The 19,064-nt window shown below is 40.8% G+C and overlaps 1 protein-coding gene across 1 annotated transcript in view; it reads left to right on the top strand.

Annotated features, from left to right (window-relative positions):
• LOC134528940 (transcription factor SPT20 homolog) overlaps window positions 1–14,851 on the top strand; it is a 176,793-nt gene extending 161,942 nt beyond the window's left edge. Inside the window, exons 12-15 of the mRNA XM_063362609.1 lie at window positions 2,447–2,654; window positions 5,121–5,839; window positions 11,917–12,154; window positions 14,730–14,851. Coding sequence (XP_063218679.1) covers window positions 2,447–2,654; window positions 5,121–5,839; window positions 11,917–12,154; window positions 14,730–14,851 — 1,287 coding nt within the window. The remainder of the gene's footprint in view (window positions 1–2,446; window positions 2,655–5,120; window positions 5,840–11,916; window positions 12,155–14,729) is intronic.
• Window positions 14,852–19,064: the final 4,213 nt, after the last annotated feature.

Here is a 19,064-nt window from a genome sequence, read left to right as displayed (position 1 = left end):
ACGAGGTTTACTCGCATTCTGTATGAAACTGCCTGACAAACCAACTGCAAACGTACAGGCCAAGCAACTCCGAACCGTCAAAGCACCTTTGTCGATACTTGAGATGCCTTTCAACCAAGTCACGAACAATGTCGAGCAAACAGGACGAAAGTCTCCGAACTGCCAGGCATACAGTACGGGCACAACCTGAAGTGTTTATCGAACACTCGTGGTTTGGAGACACTTGGTATGCATGCATATATTTGCCGCACTGCGTATGGTCCTGCAGTAGATCTCCGAATTTGTATTGTTATAACGTCGTGATTGTCCTTAGAGTTTGCGTGCTGCGTTGCCTATACCAAGTATTGCGTCGGAAGATCAAGTTATCGAGTGACATAAATTCATACATTTCGCTGGATCCTTGTATAGATTATTTAATAGTAATGAGAATTTCCGATGACTTGGTAGTGTAAGAATGGGTTGTTTTATCCTTATTAGTGATCTTGTCATAACTTAAAGCCAGGGGTTTAGTATAATAAAGTAAAGAAAAAATATGATTTTTTTTTTACTTTTAAATATAATAGGTTAACAGAGATTTGAACCGAGAAAATAACTTTATTTGGTGGCTTGAATACAATATTTTCAATTAAATTTTTTAAATATATTTTAATGTACAGTTTTTTTAATATGATAATTAATTTACAAAACGAAAAGTCAAATGTACAGACCAGATGGAATGTCAATTTTAAATGCAGGTTGAACTCCTGAGTGCCACAAGAATAATATTTTATGAGTACAAAAACATAAAAGATTAGTCTGAAAATGTCAAGGATGTTTCAATAGCACGTCATAGGTTCAAATTATTCTGTATCAAAATGTATATTATAACTTATTCATAAATTGAATTTAAATTCTATATACGCCTTTATAAATCTAAGCGATAGCTGTAGCAAATACGAAAAATATTACGTAAAAATAACTTAATTCCGGTTAACCTAGCTACTTACTTTGCGAACTATGTAACTTAGTACTAAAAATTTAAATGAAAGAATACTTTTGATTAACATTTTTTACGCTAATATAATAGGCTTAAAAAGAAATCAATATATATATTGAGAAATTTTAGCGTAATATGTATATTTTTGTCATTCGAAGTATACTTATATAATTTTTACCAGTGGCGAAATAATATTACCGTTTGTATACACATTTAATAACGTTCAGTGTTAACATTGGATTTGTAGATGTGCGGTCAAAGACACTGCACATGCTTGAAAGATGAGATTCGCCAAATCTAGCCTACCTGCATTAAAGAATTTTTTTTTACTTTTTTAATAAAATTACTACAATGCCAAACTCAAAGCGAATTTTTTTATACTAACAGCCAGACCGAATTAATATAAAATTCTGCATCCGGTGACGGTAGTTCACACTAGTAGGCCACATCAGTGCACTCTAGTTCACAACCAGTGAAATACTAGGCAAGACTGTGACTGCAGTAGTAACCAACAATGGTCGCCGAGCTAACGAGCTTAAGCATCGAGCGGCAGACACGCCCGAACTTGGCCGAAGGATCCCGAAAGACAAGCCTCAACGTCAATTGAGGTTTTGTAGGCTAGGGATCGTCCATTAATCACGTGAGGCTCGAAAAGGGGGGGGGGGGGTGTCGGGAAAAATCACGAAATGTCACTATGGGGGAGGGGGGGTGTAGAGAGATATAACGTGCATTTATTTTTTCTCGCGATTTCTACTAAACCGAAAAGCGTCGCGTGACCTAGACTCGCTGTAGCCAGGCAACAATATCCCCGCCCGCCGCAACATGAACCACCCGGCTCGGCTTGCCAGTCGCCAGTAAGACTGATTTTGGCGCCGAATACATGCGTAAATCACATATAAGCCTTTCCTTTATTATTTTTATGCTAGTGAGAATAAACCTGCAACCTTAATGTGTGTCTGGACATTTTTATCACTGTGCTTAATTTTCCAGAATTAAATTAGATTATACCTATATTTAAAGATAATATTCTGAATTTTTGAAAAATATTTTGTACCCAAAAAAATACACGTGATTTATTGGGGGGGAGGGGAGGAGGGTAAGTCTTAAACCTCACCACAAATCACTAGAGGGGAGGGGGGTTAAACATTTTCTAAAAAAACATCACGTGATTAATGGACGACCCCCTTGCCATAAGATGTATATTAGTCCAAGAGGAACCAAATAACACAAATGATGAAAGGAAAAAAAAAAGCTGAATGGGAATATCTAAATTTAAAATAACTTCCGGGTTACTTAATTTCAGCCAAAAATCCTCCAACTGAAAAATGTTTTGTTCGCTTGATCATGGAACTTAACGGGGATCCACGACAGTGGAAGTGTAGTAAAAACAGTCGATGACCCGTTTACTTTATCTTCTGCTGCATGTCGTAGCACTCGCCGTTTTAATCTTGTGCTGACTCGATGTTGCAGGACTTTGGAGCGATGAACCCGGCGCATCCGAAGACACCCCACGCGCAGCAACAGCAGCAGTTGCACCCAGCGCACAACCAGACTCCCCCGCACCACCACCAGCAGCAGCAGCTGCAGCTGCAGCAGCAGCAGCCGGCAGCCGTGCCCACGTCCAAGCAGAGCACGGGCACCATCAGCGGCATGCTGGCGGACTTCAGTCGAGCGCTCGGTGAGTCGGCCTTGCCCGGTGCTCTCTACTCGAGGCCGCACGGACAATCTCAGCTGGCATTCCTCGACACTCGCCAGTGTGCGAAGAACACCATCTGTGAACCTGCCATCAGTTTCAATTGACAATTTAAACACGCTGCTGTTTACACGTTCTTTGAATCATTCTTGCAATGGGGAATATTGGTTTTAAATATTATTTTGGACATCAGACATTGCTGGTTACATTGCATGTCATAGAGAAATCCCAAAAATGGACAATAAAAATGAATACGCAAAATAGTGTGATTCAAAGTGAAAAAAAATACGCATAGACGTAAAGAGATTAGCTTTATGAGTGTAATATTTTTGGTATGTGAACACTTTGATTTTAAATGTCACAAGGACGTATAGACTTGTAAGATGGACTTTATAAGTGTATTTTATTTTTATTGAAGTGTTTTATTTTTCTTCATTTTCTTCAGTTGGTGATCGTGATTTATCATAATTCCTGAAAATAATAGAAAGGATGAAGCAGATAATAGGTATTATCAAAGGTAGCGTGGAAATAAACCGCCTAAAGAGGCCCGGACTGATGCGAGATTAAAGGGTGCGTAAAAAGGCATTTTTTAATTTGTGATCAAACCCGCATCCTTACTATTCTCAATTATTCTCTCTTGTTCAATAAAAGCATTCTAATAATTTATCTCTATCTATACCTAATAATCATGTAATATTTTATTATATGCCTTTATTTTGTGGGGATTGTAGTCTTATTTAAATTCATAACTGAACTTTAATTTAATACATTAACATCTTAAACTTTCAAGAGAACTGTTCAGTTCAATATATATACATTTCCTTCCATCACCTGCATAATTGGATTTCAAAATTAAGTATTCATTAATTTTGGCTCAATGTCTCCCAGTGTATTTTTCGGTTAATTGGCTCTGAGTTATATCAGGTAGGTGGTTGGAGCTATGATCTACGATCTTGGGGGTCTCATTTTCTAAAGCCGCTGTGGATAGCCGTGCAAGGCAATTACCTATTCCGCTTCCAATTCACAGATTTTTTTTTTTTTTCTGTTTTCGTTTGAACGCGAGTGTTCCATCGGAAACAGTTTTGTAGCGTTCGATGTGCGTCCGGCCAGATACAAATGGAACTTGGCGCGGGGTGTTGCTGAGGGAAATGTAAGGGGGGGGGGGGGGGGGAGAGGTTAGCGATGAAATGAGGGAAGAGCCCTCTGTGAGCCAAGCAACGCCACCAAAATAGTCTCCTCTCTTCACTCGCGCACTTGGCCATTATTGGCCCACATAGTCCTTCTCATTCAAAATTTGTGTAAAAAAAAATTGTTGTTCACTTAAATTTTTACTCATTTCCGTGTCGGGTGTAAAAGCTGAGTATAATAAACACCTGAAACAGTCTTTATCTTAATCTTTTCTTTTTCGTTTTTTTTTTATTATATTTACTTCTTTTGACCAGAGACTTCGGTGGTTGTACGGTGTGAAGAACCACCGTAGCACAGATGAATTCACGTCAGCTTACGGCGCGGGGGTCTGGGTTCGAGTCTCGGTTAAGGCATAAGTGTGAATTTGCAAGTGTCCAATTAACTCACAACACTTGTCGCCGTCACTGAAACTGTAAAAATAAAAATTAACAATGCCATGAATTAATATGAATAGGTGGAAATAAAAAATCACCAACATGCCAATTATTAAAAAAAGGCAAACAGAGTAGTCACCTCTCACCAAGGCAGTTCTTGTTAGTTTCCCGACAGGGTAGAAAAAAAACCGATTTTTCGCAAGTGTGAAATGTGGCGGACGTTGCCATGGGCCAGTTTTTTTTCTTCTTAGAATACTCCCGTTTCCATCTTCATTGCATCACTGATACAATCTCATCTCATCACCTTCATTGTCCCTTGATATCGTGTCGACGTAAGGCGTATCATTCATTCTTTGCTACTATTTATAGCACAATCGAATCCAGATCGCCTACTTTTGTGGTGAGAGTCACTGACTTTTTTTGCATTAATTAATCTTATTAAGGCTATGTCTGTGGAAAAATTTATGAGACCTCACTTTCAGAAAACAAGAAGTAGTTAGCGTTTAAATGAATAACAGAGGTATTTTGATATTTTGAAATAATCTTAAGCATACATTGAACCACTTGTGTTTGGAACTTTAAAAAATCATTTATTGCACTTATAGGCCTTCAAGATCTTTTTGATAACTGATTGTTAGAGGCTCCATTACTATAAAAATAATTTTTCTGTATATATATTTTTTGCAATATTCTAAATCATGTACTGGTAAATTTCATTTGTTCCCTGAAATACCGTGAAAAATTTTTGTGTAGTTATTTAATTCATAAAATGTGTTCATCAGTTGATGAGTGTAGTATTTTGACATGGTGAAAATTTACAATAGCATGTGTAATCTTCCATACAAAGTTGATTATATTGACCTTAATATGAAAAAAAAAACATTTTTAGGTTTGGGTGGCACATCTCCACGGCCATCACCTTCAGAAGAAAACCCTCTGTTGGATCAACAGCAACATCAGACACAACAAATTCAGCAGCACCAAAACATGTACAGTCAGAAAATGCAAAATTTAAACCAGCAATCTTTGTTCAAGCAACAACACCAGGAACAGCTACAAGAACAAAATCTGCAGAATTTACAAATGCAGCAAGTGCAAGATTTACAAATATCCCAGCAGATACAAAACAAAAGGAACGAGCAACTACAACAACAAATGATGATGCAAGAGCCCCGGTTATACCAGCAACAGCTTCAACAACAACAGCAAACATCTGGATTAATGGGCAATGCAAGTCTTATGAATGAAAAACAGTCTATGATTCCTCAGCATATGACGCCTCAAAAGCAGCTCATGTATCAACAACAAATGCAGCTGCAACACCAAGCACAGCATCTCAAGAAGATCAGGCGGTCCTTGCCTCACTCCTCAGGTGGTACCATGGATCAAACCAACAGCCAGGTTAACATTCAACAGCAGCAGACACAACAACAGCAACAAATGCAGCAGCAACAACAAATGCAGCAGCAACAACAGCTGCAGCAGCAAATGCAGCTACAGCAACAGCAACAGCAACAACTTCAGCACCAGCAGCAGCAACAACTACATCAGCAGCAGTTACAGCAGAAGCAAATGCAACAGCAGCAACAGATGCAGTTTCGACACTTGGTTAGTTTTTATTGATAAGTTGTTTATTTCATCATATATAGTCCCACTTGAAATATTTTAAAACTATTTTCTTTTTCCTTTAAGAAATCATCTCCAGCTTATATTTTATTTCCACAAACCAATAAGGTAGGTGGCCCAAAGGTGGCCATACCTAACCTATCAATTATTTTATTATTTTTTCTTTGATTATCTATGGTTTATTCTATACAGCAACAGAAATTTACAACCAAATATTAGTTCTCACAGTCGAATGAATATTCAAAATACTATAAGGACCAGCAAATGGGCCACATTTGGAAGTCGCGCATGAAAAGTGGCCCTCCATGAGTTACCAAAGGTTATCTTTGAAAAGTTACCCAAGGTTGCCCATATTTGTTTTAAACATTTAAAATTTAATAAATATAATACCACAAAACAATAACTAATATGTGGTTCATTATGCATATCAAGATTGGTAAATATGTACACAAAGAGTTAATGATTACTTAAAAGATAAATCGTGAAGAAAATTAATAACAAAATTCATTGTCTAGGTATGACACATATGGTAGACATTATTAAAGTGAGAAGTGTCTAAAAGAACTCATATTCAGTTTGAATCTGGATAAAAAAAATGTAACGTAAATGTGCTATTAATTCGTTACGAGCAATAACTTCACAGTCTTCGTGCACATACTGCAACAGAAGTAGCATAATCTCATATCTTCAACTCTGCCAGTTTTGCATACGTGGCAATACCAGGAATATTCAGGCTGTTTTTTGTCTTCTGAAAAGATTTATTGTGAGCTTCATGTGTTGTGTTACTGAGTGGATAATATAAAGTTATCTGACGTGTTTATGCAGTAATAACTATGCTTGTATCAAAGTGTGGTAATGGTCCATAACAATTAATAGCTTAGGTCTAGCAGTCTTGAATTTTAAAAGTGTTCAATCCACTTGACAAAATTCTGGGAATTAATCGAGCCTTTTGGAATCATGAAAACCAGATATCCTGTGGGTAAATTTTCGTTACATCTTGTTTGAAACGATTTCCTGTGTATAGGATGACAGGAGGCACAGCATGGTCTAATGCATTTACACAGGCTACTGTTCTATGCAGGATTCACGATGTTCACTAGTTACATTATGTACACATCTAGCTTCTTTTTTATCTTTCGCTAAAACAGTTTGTGCTTTATGAAGTTAAAGACTTTTAAATCGACTTTTGTGACATCCTTATGGCTACTGTTGGGTGCCTTTGAAAAAACAGCCCAGTTGATGCTGAGTTGGAATAGAATTTTTGTTTCATCCCACTAAGCTGACAAAATATGAACACAGTCATTTTTAAGACTTTTAGAGAGAGCAGCATTCCTATATCATATAATCTGAGGCTCCTATTGTACAGTGCTAGCCCCTGGTAAATATAACGAACATGTTTCCTACCTGTGATTCTCTGTCGACTACCAGACAAGAGAGGATTTCTCAAGGTCCTCCTAGAAATGCTGTTTGTGATGGCAGCGCATCTATCGACACTTTTTCCTTTAAAACACTGCCCATAGCCTTAGTCAGAACACTTGAGTTCATGTTTGTCTCAACTTCCATGATAAACAAAAATAAAAAAAAAAACAAAAATTTCCATTTCAAGATACTGGCACCGAATGTTTACATAAAAAAAAATTCACAATTTGCAACTGTGGCAAGCCATACTTTAAATTATTATTTATTAACTATAATTTACCTCGCAAACTATACATATTTATTGGTTTAGAGAGATGCCGAGCTTAACTACCACGCTAAAAACAAATGTAATTCATATCTACTCGGTACAGATGTCTGCAATAATATTATTCCAATAATTCAACAAAATTCAACTAAAGTTCTAATGGTGGCTCAATATGGCCACCTTAGTATCCTATGACTTAAGAACATTTTCAACAGTATTTTGTTATCGCAGAGAAAAAATAAAACTTACACATATTATATGTTTACATGTACAAAACACCCATCAAATGATCTTTCAGAAAATATATAACATGAATAAATATCTTACGAATAACTAGTTCCATTAAAATTTCCAACTCACCTTGGAAATAACAAGTGTGGCCGGCCTGAACAATGCAACTCTAATGATGGCTTACAAAATGGTTGCCTTGAGACTTAATTCCTAGTTTCACTGCATAGATTGCAATACCATCCAACAAGTTTTTCTCATATGGCAACCAGTGACAGTGAAAAACATGAAAATTATCTACGGGCAACCTTGAGAACCTTTGGGTTACCTACCTTAGAGATGAAACAGTGAAAATCTCTAAAAACTCCTTTTGTAGTTTCCTACCACTTCTCGAATAAAATGTTACTAGAAACCTTGTTTTCTAATGGAATTTCGTAATAGTAGTCAGCAGTTTATTTATATTATCAAACTAATTAAGTACTAGCATCCCAAATGAATAAAATTACACCTTTATTCGAAACAATCTCAGGTTCGTCATGGACGAGGAAACAACCTGTTTAGTTTAAATCATTTACTTTCTTCTCTGAAATTTAGTTAACGGTTCCCTCGAAAACAGTAACCTGAAAGTGTAACGAGAAGATAACGTTTTGAATGTACATAATCATGTGGTGATTCATAATTATCATTAAAATTAAAATACAGCTGGTGTTACGAAATCCTATGCAAACAAAGGATGGCTAGCCATATTATTTAATGAAGTGGAAGGAATCTACCAAAAAATTTTTGAAGAAATTTTCGTTTAGTAGTGTACATATGCAAGGGTGTAAAAACTGAACTTATACTTAACTTATGGAAGTGATAAAAAAAATTAAGAAAACTTTTATGGTGAAGATTAAATTTTTGAATTTTACTGTCAATATATATTTTTTATTCCTGTTTTTTTTATCTATGTTACGATTTTTTTTAGATATAAAATTCTAGGATGTTTAAATTTTTTTTTGTGGGACGGTGGAAAACTTTAAATTGTATCTAATCTCCAACATAATCTTATCTAGTAGGTTCATGACACTTAAAAATTGACAGGCATTAGCTAGCTAAATGGATCAATCTGATGAAGTATTCACAACTACTGTTGGTCAGTATACTGTAGCAGCTTATTTAATACATTTGTTAGTACAGTTACAGTCCGATCGTTGCCATAATATAGTTTTGCTTCTACGTAATTAGAATAACTGAAATAAATCTTAAATGATATTAATTCACAATATTATTACGTCTTCAAATATAGTCTATGCCAACCCAGATTTTCCGGTTCAAAATAAACGTAAGGAAGAGTATCAGATCATTGTTCACAACCAATTGTTCAACAAGCACTTAGCTCCGGGACCATTCTCATTACCTACAGTAGATGATATTTTTCGGCGCTAAAATATGAAATTATTCACACTGTTGGATTTAAACAAGTATTTTATCAGTGTGTTTATATCTAAACTATAGAGATGTTTTTCTCAACGTCTCTCTATGTCAAAAATGTTGAATTTATTATTATAGTATTTAAATACTTTTTGTAATATATGTATGATATGCAGTAATACTTTTGAAACAGTGTGCCTTAACTGTGGGCAGAAAATTGCATGATTAAGCTCATACAGCACACTTGGTTGCAATTGAATTTTGGGCTATTTTCAACTTTGAAACAACCTTGCCTTTAGGACCCAAGATATAATTGTTGTTTGAAACAATGATACAGCATTGTAGTTAAAGTAATGTTGCTACAAAATGTTAGTGTTACGTAATAATATTGCATAAAGTGGACATCTGGACTTGAGAGAATGTTGCAACAACGTTTTATCAACGTTACTCTATATTGTAGCAACATTTCAAAATTTTAGTATAGTGTTGCCACAGTATTTTGGCAATTATAATGGTGTATTGGAAAGCTCATTGTAACACCCTGCGATAATTCCTGGACACAAGACCACATACAGTTTTATGAGTTTAATTTGTTTTAAACAAACAACTTATATAATACCCGTAGTGTGTTCTACCCCTTGTAACCAAAGTTCAGTAGCTTTAGAGTAGTATTAAAATTGCTGGAAGGGTTATGAATTAACTTATTCTCATGTGAGCCATTGTTGAAGCCTGTGATATGAACGTGTTCTTGCTATTAAAAATAAGTGAGATATGGAATGGGAAAGGTACTGGCCATCTTACCACATAAAACTCCTATTTAATGATTTTTTCCATTATATTTCAGCTGGAAGTATCACTGTCAGGTTTTAGAGCGACTAAAGACACGACTACAATTAAAAACCGGAAAACCTCTATATGCACACAAGTAAGGACGATACAATAAAAACAACACAATGTAATACAGTATGTCTCATACGACGAAACAGTTACGGCGTTCTGAAAACCACAATATTTTATTGTCATCAGGCACACAGCAATCGCTACTGCGTTTGATTGTGCAGTCTCCAGTGTATCGTCCATAACTGCTTTTCCATCAACATGTATTGATCCTCGTGGTTTTGTCCATTTTATTTTTCGTTTATGGGTTCTGTTTCTGTTTAACTGCCTTGTCTTGGGTTGGATTGTTTTCTGTGTTACTTATACATTTGTGTTTTTTTGACGTGATAACGTCTTATAAATCGATGGACGCCGGCTGCACGCACGAAAAAGCATGACTCATTATCACGTTCCGCCTGAGCCGAGCGTGCAAGAACCTGCCAACCACCGTGCGAGGAAATCTTCTATAATATCAAACAGGTTAAGGCGGGCTTTTTAAAAGCAGCAATTAAAAAAATGAGATTTATTTGTCCAATTTTGTCATTTCAAATTAACAATTGATTGAAATTGATTTGATTTCAGTTTATTTCTATAACTAATTGTTCGTGATTATATTTAAACAAATTATTTAAATTAAATTTGCAAAAACTGTAAATAATATTTGAAAATTTAAAGTATGCAATTTTTCATTAATGTTTTCTTATGACGTCATCACGTAAAATTATCGTCCGTAAACCGACTTTACAGACAACCCCCCTTTTGTTTTTTTCAATCTTGGTTCTCTGCGACGGGCAAATGCTCTGAGATGACATATGTGAATAATTTCATCCCATATTGATTACCAACTGTTGCGATAAACTGTGAAATAACTCACAGATTTTCATTTTTTTTTTTTCCTGTAGTATAACTTTAAAAAATCATAAGAACCACATTCAAGCTGATTTGGTGAATAACTCAAATAAATTTTACTAACCCATATGCCTATCACACATTATTTTGCAATCGACGACTTCAAAGTTGCTACACCTTCTTTTCCTGCTAGCCAGCAATTACAAGTTAAATATTTACCAAAGACACACGAAAATAAAAGTACTTCTTTGTTAGCAGAGAACATTATCTAGTTGGAAAACTGTTCGCTTTGTTGGCTTTTGAATATCTTTAATGTTATTTGTTATAATTATGACAAAGCATAACAAAAACCTTAAATATATTTTAAAAAACATCTTATATAAAATGTGCCTAAGGTTCTTACAAATAATTTTTTTTTCTTATCAATTAGTTTTTTGATTATCAAATGTTCATGTGCTCTGAAACAAAACAAAATAAGTAAACATTATTTATATACATATTTATTAATAAAGGGTATATAATAAATTTATATAACATTGCATTTTCCCATTAATATTATTTCAGTCTAAAAAATTATATTTTTTCAATTTCATACAACTATAAAAAATAAAACGCCAAATATAAATAAAATTTTAAAAAAATTAAAAATCTACAATAAAAAATATAACAGAGCGAAGATTAATTGATGATAGTACAGAACATGCAGCTGGGACGTGTACACACCAATCTACGAAAAGCAGAAACATAGACAGTTCGTTTCTTAAGCGTAGACACAGCGGAGGTGCGACTCTCTCATCTTAGAAAACAACAACAAAAAACAAACATAAATTGTATGGTGTGCCGGCGCAGGCACAGCGGAATTATTTAGCTGGGATTGCAACATGCAAATGTCCTGAAAGCAGACTTATGCGGAGTGTGGTGCGCAGGCGCAGGCACAGAGAAGCAGTTAGCTGGCAGGTGCGATGATGCTCGGATCTGAAAGCAGACTCATGGGGAGTGTGGTGCGCAGGCGCAGGCACAGCGGAAGGATCCGGTCACCAGCCAGGCCATGCTGCTGAGCCAGACGGTCTCATCGCAGGCACCGAGTGGACCGCCGCCGCTGCAGCACGCCTTCATGGGCCAGGTGCCCATGGCGAGCCACATGATGGGCATGATGGGCCAGCCCTTCATCGGCCTGGTCAGCGGTCAGCCTGGCGTCTCAGGTCCGGCTGCCACTGCCTCCAGCTTCCTGCAGCAACTGCCTTCTGGTGAGAGATCCTGTCAAAGACGATGCACAGCCATATTTCAGTCCGTCAAGAATGTATCGTTACCTTACTGAAACCTTTAATTTTAATTATGTGTAATTAAATTGTATCCTGATCTTTGCATGCGTAATTTAGATTTATTTTGAGAATGTTTCTTTTTTATTTAATAGTAGGTACGTATAAAGCCACATTTTCCTTTACTACAAAATTTTAAAACCTTATAAAATCCAACTTGGTAAGTTATTTAAAAAACATGCCACGTGATGAAATTTTGCGTTAAATGTACGATATTTAACTGAAATCAATTCCATTAAAATGTCATAATTGGTATCGTTTCAGCTTTAATTTAGGTGTTCAATTTTCTGATTCTATCAAAGATTTTTATTTGGTCTTAATTTTTATGGGGAAATTTTCATTTTTAATTGAAAATGTTTTATTTTTTTGTGGCGATCTAATGTTTTCTCCAAAATATCTCAACATTTTTTTAATTCCTTTAACATATTGATATATGTTTGTTAGAATTGTGAAATCTGTCTTGCCTCTAATTAAAATTTAACTGTCAGATATTTTAGGATTTACTTTTAGATTTAAACTTAAGACGAAGCTTAAGACAACCACATAATAAAACAGTTGAGCGTGTTTTTCAGTACTGGCCAGCGATGTGTAAACATCTAGCCTCCGTAACGAGCAAATACATGTGTTCGCAATTCGTTTATGGTACAAATAAACTTATCATACGGAACCTGGACACGAAATTAAAATTATTTAAAATAATGCCGAGATTGTTAAATATACTTATTAATAAAATATTAGCTTTTCAAATACATACCAAAATTTCTAGATGTGAATCACACACTTACGTTCTGTGCCCACTGCTATAAATTCGCTGCCGGAATCGTAAACGTTGTTTGCCAACATCATGCACCGATAGTAGTACGGCTCCGATAAATTTTAAATTCTGGCATTAATTGGGCAATTAAAATTTTTAATTCGCTATCTGTGCTCTGCAGGAATAAAAATGCGCACTTTAAATATTTTTTTAATTATTGATTTCTCGATTTATAGCGCAAAAGTAAAAAAAACTGCGTGCAAATTTAGCTACTTAGTGAAGAAGTTTAGCTCGAGATTGTAGCCCCTTTCGCCCATACCAATTCAGCAAAAATTTTCACACATTTGTCTGTAATTTTGCAGAAAACATTACACCGGATCAGATAGGCGATGTTACATTCCTGAATATCTGAATCGATATTTTTTTTTCATGTGTACTCATACTTTTAAGCCTCTGTAAAAAAAACATGCTAAATAGCCCTACCATGTTGGATGTTTTGTTTCTACTGATTATAGACTCATATGAAGAAATATTTAGAAAATAGGATGACAGACGTAGAGTTTTATGGGTTACCTAACTATAGAAATCCACAAAAATAAACTGATAGTAAGTAGCTACTATGATTTTAGCTCGGCAAGAATTTTAATTATAATTATTTCCCAAACATTTAAAAATATCATATAACATATAGAATATACCTAGTCTAAATTATACAATTAAAAGTAATATTGAATACATACATAGTGAAATATCCATAAGAATTAGCAATGAAACAAAAATAACAATGTGGAAATGCATTCACCGAGCATGGAGGGTGAAACTTAGAAGTTTTAAGGGTGACACTGGCCTGCGCATCACACGCCTTTTCGCCTCTAACAGCTGGCATGCAGTCTTTGCGGCGATAACGCACTTCTATGGGACTTCAAGCAGCGACCCTATCATTTTGTACTGGAATAATAAATATTAAATGCCCTTGCACTTTCTCGTACCACTTATAATACTATCTAAAAAAATTTTTTTTAATGCGTGCTGAAAAATTCCGTGAAATCACTTGTTTTTAGCCTTTTTCACTGTCTATAATATAAATCTAAAAGACAAGCCATGAAAAATAAACTTATATAGGTAAATGAAATTGCCTTTAAATGCATTTTGCAAGTATCCACTTTCAAGAAATCTGGAACGGTTTGTTAACAGCGCGTTACCAGCCGGATATCTGAATGCCGGTTAGAAACCTAGGCAGGTGGGTATCATGTGGTGAATTAAAAAACTTCCACTTAGCTTACATGTGTAGATTTTCCATGGCACATTCATTAAAACCTAAACCGCGTAACCTGTGTGTTTTGATAAATATCAAAGTTAGCATTTATTTTAAAATCAAGTTTAATCATCGCTTGAATTGGTGTATATTGCAATTATAATGCTAAAAATCATTCTACACAACTATTAAAAATGATTAATAAAAATATATAAAATATAATACCTAATTTAAAAAATGATGAATGTAAGCTTACATATTTGTGTATTAGATTAACAACTGAAAATTAACATAAATTATTAAGAAGTATGTAAGTGTAACAAAATAAGTAATAAGTTATATTATATATGATAACTTATATAAAATATATTTTTTAAATCAGTCAGAAGAAGGACTCCTACACATTTTAAAAGCTGAGTCCCAGAAGTACTTGTACACATGATGCAAGCCAGATTGCTCTGTAGGGTACATTATGTGATTGTTATGTTCTGCAGGGATCCACATGGAGACGCCGCAGAGCACGCCCGTGGGCACGCCGCGTGGGCCGCGAGACACGGGCGGTGACTCCTCCGACACGCTGAGCGAGACTGACTCACAGAAGTACTTGTGCACATGATGCAAGCCAGAATGCTCTGTAGGGTACACTATGTGATGGTTATGGTCTGCAGGGATCCACATGGAGACGCCGCAGAGCACGCCCGTGGGCACGCCGCGTGGGCCGCGAGACACGGGCGGTGACTCCTCCGACACGCTGAGCGAGACTGACTCACAGAAGTACTTGTGCACATGATGCAAGCCAGAATGCTCTGTAGGGTACACTATGTGATGGTTATGGTCTGCAGGGATCCACATGGAAACGCCGCAGAGCACGCCCGTGGGTACGCCGCGTGGGCCGCGAGACACGGACGGTGACTCCTCCGACACGCTGAGCGAGACTGACTCCCAGAAGTCTCTGCGCATGCGCCGCAAGCGAGATTGCTCTGTATGGTACACTATGTGATGGTTATGGTCTGCAGGGATCCACATGGAGACGCCGCAGAGCACGCCCGTGGGCACGCCGCGTGGGCCGCGAGACACGGGCGGTGACTCCTCCGACACGCTGAGCGAGACTGACTCACAGAAGTACTTGTGCACATGATGCAAGCCAGAATGCTCTGTAGGGTACACTATGTGATGGTTATGGTCTGTAGGGATCCACATGGAGACGCCGCAGAGCACGCCCGTGGGCACGCCGCGTGGGCCGCGAGACACGGGCGGTGACTCCTCCGACACGCTGAGCGAGACTGACTCCCAGAAGTCTCTGCGCATGCGCCGCAAGCCAGATTGCTCTGTAGGGTACACTATGTGATGGTTATGGTCTGCAGGGATCCACATGGAGACGCCGCAGAGCACGCCCGTGGGCACGCCGCGTGGGCCGCGAGACACGGGCGGTGACTCCTCCGACACACTGAGCGAGACTGACTCACAGAAGTACTTGTGCACATGATGCAAGCCAGAATGCTCTGTAGGGTACACTATGTGATGGTTATGGTCTGCAGGGATCCACATGGAGACGCCGCAGAGCACGCCCGTGGGCACGCCGCGTGGGCCGCGAGACACGGGCGGTGACTCCTCCGACACGCTGAGCGAGACTGACTCACAGAAGTACTTGTGCACATGATGCAAGCCAGAATGCTCTGTAGGGTACACTATGTGATGGTTATGGTCTGCAGGGATCCACATGGAGACGCCGCAGAGCACGCCCGTGGGCACGCCGCGTGGGCCGCGAGACACGGGCGGTGACTCCTCCGACACGCTGAGCGAGACTGACTCCCAGAAGTCTCTGCGCATGCGCCGCAAGCCAGATTGCTCTGTAGGGTACACTATGTGATGGTTATGGTCTGCAGGGATCCACATGGAGACGCCGCAGAGCACGCCCGTGGGCACGCCGCGTGGGCCGCGAGACACGGGCGGTGACTCCTCCGACACGCTGAACTAGACTGACTCACAGAAGTACTTGTGCACATGATGCAAGCCAGAATGCTCTGTAGGGTACACTATGTGATGGTTATGGTCGGTAGGGATCCACATGGAAACGCCGCAGAGCACGCCCGTGGGCACGCCGCGTGGGCCGCGAGACACGGGCGGTGACTCCTCCGACACGCTGAGCGAGACTGACTCCCAGAAGTCTCTGCGCATGCGCCGCAAGCCAGATTGCTCTGTAGGGTACACTATGTGATGGTTATGGTCTGCAGGGATCCACATGGAGACGCCGCAAAGCACGTCCGTGGGCACGCCGCGTGGGCCGCGAGACACGGGCGGGGACTCCTCCAACACGCTGAGCGAGACTAACTCACAGAAGTACTTGTGCCCATGATGCAAGCCAGAATGCTCTGTAAGGTACACTATGTGATGGTTATGGTCTGCAGGGATCCACATGGAGACGCCGCAGAGCACGCCCGTGGGCACGTCGCGTGGGCCGCGAGACACGGGCGGTGACTCCTCCGACACGCTGGGCGAGACTGACTCCCAGAAGTCTTGGTGCATGCGCCGCAAGCCAGATTGCTCTGTAGGGTACACTGGCGGGAGTGGACTTGGCCTCTCTGGCTGCGGGCTGGAGAGCAGGCACCCGGGCCTAAAAACGGGCTGTAAACTGCACGGCGAGGTTTCCCCTTTAGCCTTGTAGTCGGTGAGGTGACTCAGGCAACCCCGAGGTCACCTCTGCCTGCTCTAAGGTATCCACGGCTGATAGGAAGGTGATTGTCGTTCGAGGTGTCGGAACTGTTGCCGGTTCTAGTATCCGAGACATGAACCATTCATGTCCACGGAAAGGGTGTGTGATGCGATTATATAGCCTCTCCACACCAAGTGGCAACCCTCTGCTTTCACGTTGGCACCGCTGTTGGGGGAGGATCGTGGTGACTATGTTGGGAGGGTTCCCCAACCTCTGGTCATAGCACCTCTCTAACTAAAGAGGGCTCTGCCGGGTCTTACTCTGCCACAGTGCATCCTCAATTGCATGTATGAGACCGGAAATGGTGAAAGGGCTGAATCTGCGGGCAACAGCAGATGCGATAGAAACCTTTCCGGGGGGTTCGACGGTCGAGCCTCGGTGCATCGGTCCCAAAGGGCCCCATAGTGAATGGATTTGGCCCCATGGTAAAGGAGTTCGACTGGGTATGGTGGTTACGGTGTCGGGCGACCGGGCCTAAAAACGGGCTGTAAACTGCACGGCGAGGTTTCCCCTTTAGCCCTGTAGTCGGTGGAGGTACCGAGGAAACCCCCAGGTGCCTCCTGCCCGGGCACTGTAGTTGCCATTTTCCAGCTGGGGTTGACGGGTCGTCGCCTGACGAGTGTGGTCACATCCGGGCCTTAATCGGCTGTAAACCCGCCGGGCCGAGGTACGGCGGGTCGGAGGGCTTTCCGAGGAGACGAGGACGCCTCGTGGCTGCACCCTGAAGCGCGGTGGTCTGGTCAAACTACCGGCGAACAGTCTGCCGACGAGACCAAAAGTTCGTCGTAGTACGGGAAGAATCCATCATGTTTGAATGGTTCCCCGCTGAGGTTTTCTTAAGGCCCAGGATTCTTGGTGAGGTAGGACTCGTACTTGGGAGTGGTGCCCCGAGTGCTTTAGGGGCAGGTATCAGGGTTCCCTAGCCCATTGAAGTACCGACGTTGTGAGAGACGAGGACAGCTCCGGTTACCAGCCTGGACAGCTGGAAGAGGTTGGGTAGGCCTCCACCGGACCGCGGGTTCACTGGGTGATTGAGGAGTCCCAGTGTGAGGCGGGAGACCAGGGTAGGCGCCAAAAGTGATACTCCAGAGGGTAAGGGAGCATCCAACTTTCTGGTTAGCTGAGTGGAGTAGGGGGCCGGAGGTGGTGCATAAACTGAGATGGGTAGCCTCAGTCCCTTTGCATAGCCAAAAGCTCTAACGCTCTTCCTGGTTGCGTATGCGGCGTATCCGCATCCACGCCCGTGGGGGCCCCAGGGCGGTAGGGCTAACGCTAAGAGCGCTGGGTTAACAAACCAAAAGGAGGGGAAACTCTCTATTCAGTTTACTGTAGGGTACACTATGTGATGGTTATGGTCTGCAGGGATCCACATGGAGACGCCGCAGAGCACGCCCGTGGGCACGCCGCGTGGGCTGCGAGACACGGGCGGGGACTCCTCCAACACGCTGAGCGAGACTAACTCACAGAAGTACTTGTGCACATGATGCAAGCCAGATTGCTCTGTAGGGTACACTATGTGATGGTTATGGTCTGCAGGGATCCACATGGAGACGCCGCAGAGCACGCCCGTGGGCACGCCGTGTGGGCCGCGAGACACGGGCGGGGACTCCTCCGACACGCTGAGCGAGACTGACTCCCAGAAGTCTTGGTGCATGCGCCGCAAGCCAGATTGCTCTGTAGGGTACACTATGTGATGGTTATGGTCTGCAGGGATCCACATGGAGACGCCGCAGAGCACGCCCGTGGGCACGCCGCGTGGGCCGCGAGACACGGGCGGTGACTCCTCCGACACACTGAGCGAGACTGACTCACAGAAGTACTTGTGCACATGATGCAAGCCAGAATGCTCTGTAGGGTACACTATGTGATGGTTATGGTCTGCAGGGATCCACATGGAGACGCCGCAGAGCACGCCCGTGGGCACGCCGCGTGGGCCGCGAGACACGGGCGGTGACTCCTCCAACACGCTGAGCGAGACTGACTCACAGAAGTACTTGTGCACATGATGCAAGCCAGAATGCTCTGTAGGGTACACTATGTGATGGTTATGGTCTGCAGGGATCCACATGGAGACGCCGCAGAGCACGCCCGTGGGCACGCCGCGTGGGCCGCGAGA

The sequence above is a fragment of the Bacillus rossius genome, chromosome 2, assembly GCF_032445375.1.
Source record: "Bacillus rossius redtenbacheri isolate Brsri chromosome 2, Brsri_v3, whole genome shotgun sequence".
Lineage (NCBI taxonomy): Eukaryota > Metazoa > Arthropoda > Insecta > Phasmatodea > Bacillidae > Bacillus > Bacillus rossius.
This window is presented reverse-complemented; position numbering and strand designations above follow the sequence as displayed.